At 42.2% G+C, this 4671-nt stretch overlaps 1 protein-coding gene across 1 annotated transcript; it reads left to right on the top strand.

Annotated features, from left to right (window-relative positions):
• The first annotated feature begins 725 nt into the window (after window positions 1-725).
• On the top strand, window positions 726-3037 carry LOC103462674 (ribonuclease P protein subunit p25-like protein). Its single transcript, XM_008405592.2, has 2 exons — window positions 726-1133; window positions 1308-3037. Exon 2 carries the CDS (start codon window positions 1642-1644, stop codon window positions 2479-2481), a length of 840 nt encoding a protein of 279 aa, XP_008403814.1. The 5' UTR covers window positions 726-1133; window positions 1308-1641; the 3' UTR covers window positions 2482-3037.
• Window positions 3038-4671: the final 1634 nt, after the last annotated feature.

Consider the following 4671-nt stretch of genomic DNA (forward strand, 5'->3'; position numbering starts at 1 on the left):
AAAACAAATCCACCTGTCGACCGGGAGACTGGGCTGAACAGGGCAGCGGCACAGCTGTCGAGGCTCGACTCGGAACAGTAGGGTGCGAGCCAGCGCCCTCCACTGGTGGCAGAAAGTCCATTAGGACACTTATTACTTCACCTGTCAGCGCTATCTTTTCACTTGCACCCATAAGACAGCCTAATGATAACGGTTACGATTACAGCACCTTGAGCATGGCAGTCATGCTTCCATGCTTTTTGTGGTCCTTGTGTCCTTGATCACAAGGGCTCCCCCCAGCTTGTGACAATATAACAATCCATGCGTTAAGAGACAGACATTTTTACCGCGCCACTTGATTGCCCCAACAATGAAGCTATTAATGTTGCATTATGTAAATTGAAATGGCCACAAACATCTAACAGGATAACGCCTAAGTACAGTGCAATTTAATGCTGCTGACTTTCAGCAGCCCTTTGAAGGATGTTTTCAATTATAACACAGCTAATTTAATTCATTGTTTCGCAGCTGAAAATGCATTTTTAAAGCTTGACTGACTCTCTATTTCAGAACTCAGGTTTAATCAGTCATGTACATTAAACACTGGAACGTCCTCTAAAGAGATTGACAAAGTTGCCGGGGATCTGCATTCCAGGTTTTAAAGGGACGCAGTAGCCCTTCCCTTTTCTTTTCCCTCAGATGGCAGGCTTCAGTTGTGGAGGGGAGGGTGTTCGTCTAAAAGATGAAAAGACCTGCGCCTTTAAGAGGGCTGTCTCCCCTTTCCCTCTTGCTCCCCCTCAGCCACACAGACACTCCTCCTGTGAGCATTTGTGAGGCAGCTCCTGTCCCTTATGTCTCTTTGTAGGGAACAGAGCAGACTTCCCAGAGCATCACTGAAGACAAGATACAACTCTGGGGACTACACCCGAGCTGCACACCCCTGTGCAGCCCTGGTCTCAGTTGCAGCGGATTCCAGAGTGGGCACGTGGAGAGGAAAGACAGACCAACTTGAGCTGGAGGAGCATAATTCAGAAGTCTTGAGGAATAAGTGGAAAATAAAAATACAAACTATCCCAGAGGTCACTTCTGAAATGATGAGAAGATGATCAGCAGGGCAGACTCATCAGCGCTGGATTGGACCGCGAAAGAAAAAGGTGGAGTCCTGATAAGAGCTTTGAGTTTCTCTTTTAAAAAGTTTTGTTAAAGAAGACTCGAAGAACACTGTAGTATGTGCAGAAATTAAGATACAATTGCTAGTAATACATGCAGCAGAAGGAAAGGCTAATTTTACCTTCCAGTGTTTTTTTTTTTTCTTTGTCTTTTCATAGGAATCTGGAACACATTCCGAAAAGACATTGATGGTTTGAAAATGAGCAGCTCTTTGAAGAACATCTTGAAAGGTCCCAACAGTGCTTTTAATTCATCAGTCAGGCGTTTATCTTATTTCTCCAGCTTCCTCTGAGAGGGGACATTAAAGACTTTGTTGATAGAGCTCTTGGGGAGTGAGTAATATTTCTTATATGAAGTCTTAAAACTTTACAGCTGTTGACTGGAAGGAGACAGAACTGCCAAGTGCGTAAGAAAATTATGTTATGGTGTACTCTATGGGGGAGACGCGTGTGTCTGGACTAATAATTCGTTGACGCACCAGGGACTGCAGAAATGTTTACGGGATGTGGAGTGTTCAGTGGCCATAACCAGTGCTTGGCTAACAACAATGTCAAACCCCAACCAGGACTGGAGGTAAAGAGACCAAACCAAACTGCCAATGGAGTAAACCAGGGGACGTGCCCCTTTTATCAGGGTCAAACTTACACAAACGCTGTAATGCAGCCTGCAGTGTTCAACAGTGGTTCTAATCCGCTAAAACCTTCAGTGTTGCCAGCTTCTCCAACAGCAGTTAAACTAGGCCAGGAAGGTTTCAAAAAAGTTGGCCGCGTTGAGGAGGACAGCCCCTGTCCCTTTCCAGGTCTGGCTTCTGGGGTGCTGGAGATGCGTGTCAAGGAGGGCAGCAAGATTCGCAACCTAATGGGATTTGCTATGGCTCGGATGCAAGGAGAAAAGACTGGAAGTGCGGCGGGCGGAACCGTTGCCGGGCTCAGGCAGGTCATCTTTACTGGGTCAGGTCGCGCAGTCACAAAGACAATCACCTGTGCTGAGATTATGAAACGAAAAGTGGGCTGCCTGCATCAGATGACCAAGCTAAGGTACAAAGTGGTGAAAGAAGTGTGGGAGAGCAACCAGGGGGCGGCATCTGAGATGACAGTGCATAGGACTGTACCTTCCATCAGCATCCTTCTTTCTAAGGATCCTCTGGATCCGCAAGAGCCAGGCTATCAGCCTCCAGAGGCTCTAAGTGCATTGTGGGAGGACAGAGCAGGGACTGAGCCTTCAGCACAAACAACATACAAGAGACCTCTTGGACAATTGCCATACAGCGGCTTCCCTCACTGTAAGAAGCTGTGCTTGGAGGAAGGAGTCTCAGTCCTTCCTCCTAACTGACTGGCTAAACCCTTGTCACAGTGGAGAGGATTGAATCAGCAAAGTTCATTTGGCGCTGCACTCCAGTCTAGCACAATGCTGAGACAATCAGAACATTCACTCAGTCAGAACAGTGCTTTCTTAGAAGAACTGAATCCCAAATTCAAGCCTCAGTAGGTCAGTTTGACTCAGATTGAAAAGCTTGCTTCTGTACAAAGAGCACTCACAGAACAGATTTATGGCCTCCGACATCACAACCGTGATAATGTGTGCTTTTACTGTGTGATGACGAACAGAAAGAAATCATATCCCACAATGACAACAACATCAAAATGAAGCCATTGATTGCCCAAGTCAACTATGTTTGAGTTGTGGATAAAACTACTTCTTGGTATGAAAACCTTTTGTTCATAAGTACTCTGAAACTGAGCTTTTCAAATGAAGAAATAAATAAATACAATTTTGTAAAAGAAATAAACCGAAAATATTGGTGGTATAACAAATGAAAAGATGTACCATTTTAGTTTGTCTGACTATCAATCTTCCCACAAAAATAAACATTTCCTTTCCAAATTAAGTTTTCTTTTGCATTTTATCTTTTTATTCATACATCACTATGCAAAGCTCTAATGGAACAAAAAAAATCACAGCGTGCTGATGTTTTGATAAGAGTACCAGCAGTGAAATTTGTCTGTAGAAAAGCTGATTTAATGACAAAGCTGTTGATAAGGACCAAACCAACCCAGCCTGACAGAAATGCCAGGGGGAGAAATACAGGCAGAGATTATCATTAAGATAACTACATAACATCACACAACACAGAGGAGAAAAGGATTTAAACTAGGCTTGACGGAGCTTTACACTGCACTGTTGCTGCAAAATATGAAACCGAGGCAATAAGGTACACTCCTTTTCATTTCGGCCTGCAGGCCTTCCTGTACAGCAGCAGTGCATCTTTTGTCATCTTTTTTTCTCCTCTCCATCATCTTCTATTTCTCAAGAAAATATCACACAGAAAACTCAGGTGTATACAGAGGCAAATTTTAAAACGGCGACATGCGGCTTCTGAGACGAAAATAAATGGAATAGATGCTGACTTTTCAAGTTGCTTTTTTATGCATCGCTTTTCTGCTTTTATTCTATTTGGATGGTATTACGGTGGCAACAGCGATATTGCAAAAGTTTCAACAGAAAGTGCTGATATTTGCAGCAATGACGGAGAATGGCCTGCAGAGAAAAAGCCAACGCTAAAAGGAAATTAAAATAAATGCATTAAATTGTGTTGTGATCATTTTAAATGTCATTTTACAGCCTTTTTCTACTTTTTTCATAATTTCCCCTTTGCAATATTCTTCAAATGCAGTAGCAATCACAGTAAAAATAAAATGTTTGTTGAGGTAATACTATTTCATTTAAATATGTGAAAAAAACAGCTTTGGACCCTTAAATCACATTTATTTTACAGAACAATAAAGAATCTAAAATATATCAAAGTGACTACAAAGTCGTTAACTGTTTTTGGTGGCAAAAAACGTGACCACTTGCTCGCTCAATCCCATTACATGAATTGGAGCAAAGCAGAACGACCAAGGTTGAAGAAATGCTGCGACTGCAAAACAGCTCACATGAAGCAAACTGTGTGTCCTCAAGACTGCCGGAAGGTTATCATTTTAGGTCACCGTTATCACAGAGTTAACAGCTTTCACCCAGGAGCCTATGGGCCAGCCAGTCTGAAGTCCGGGTCAAAATAAAAAAAAAAAAGATAATCCCTACAAGTAAATTTCAAATCGACCTGCATTTGTTATCATGCATTGAGGATTCAGGGCCAAATGTGAAATGCAGACGGGTAATTAGGGATAACGGCAAAGCGTTACCTGAGTGAGAGAACAGATAAAACACACTGACAAAAACATCCCAGAGCTAAATCCAATGTGGCTGCCGCGAAATAGGTTGGTGGAGGAGTCAAATAGGTGCATTATAGGATTGTGGACAAGGTTATTCACAGACTGTGAGTCTGTTTGCCGGTATTGTTTGTTTTCAAAGATCCATTCAAAGTGTGTATAAGGCAATACAGACATAAATAGAAAAAGAAAATGCAATTCAGTGTGACCTTAAAGTATTTAAACAGAGAGGAGAAAATACTTTAATCATTCATTTTGATTTTGAAATAAAATGAAGAAAATTAACAGATTATTGGAAACTGAATTTGGA

Source organism: Poecilia reticulata, linkage group LG3, assembly GCF_000633615.1.
Source record: "Poecilia reticulata strain Guanapo linkage group LG3, Guppy_female_1.0+MT, whole genome shotgun sequence".
Lineage (NCBI taxonomy): Eukaryota > Metazoa > Chordata > Actinopteri > Cyprinodontiformes > Poeciliidae > Poecilia > Poecilia reticulata.

Coding starts and splice junctions, on each gene's coding strand:
- LOC103462674 (XM_008405592.2), top strand. CDS start 1,642: ATGTTTACGGGATGTGGAGTGTTCAGTGGCCATAACCAGTGCTTGGCT.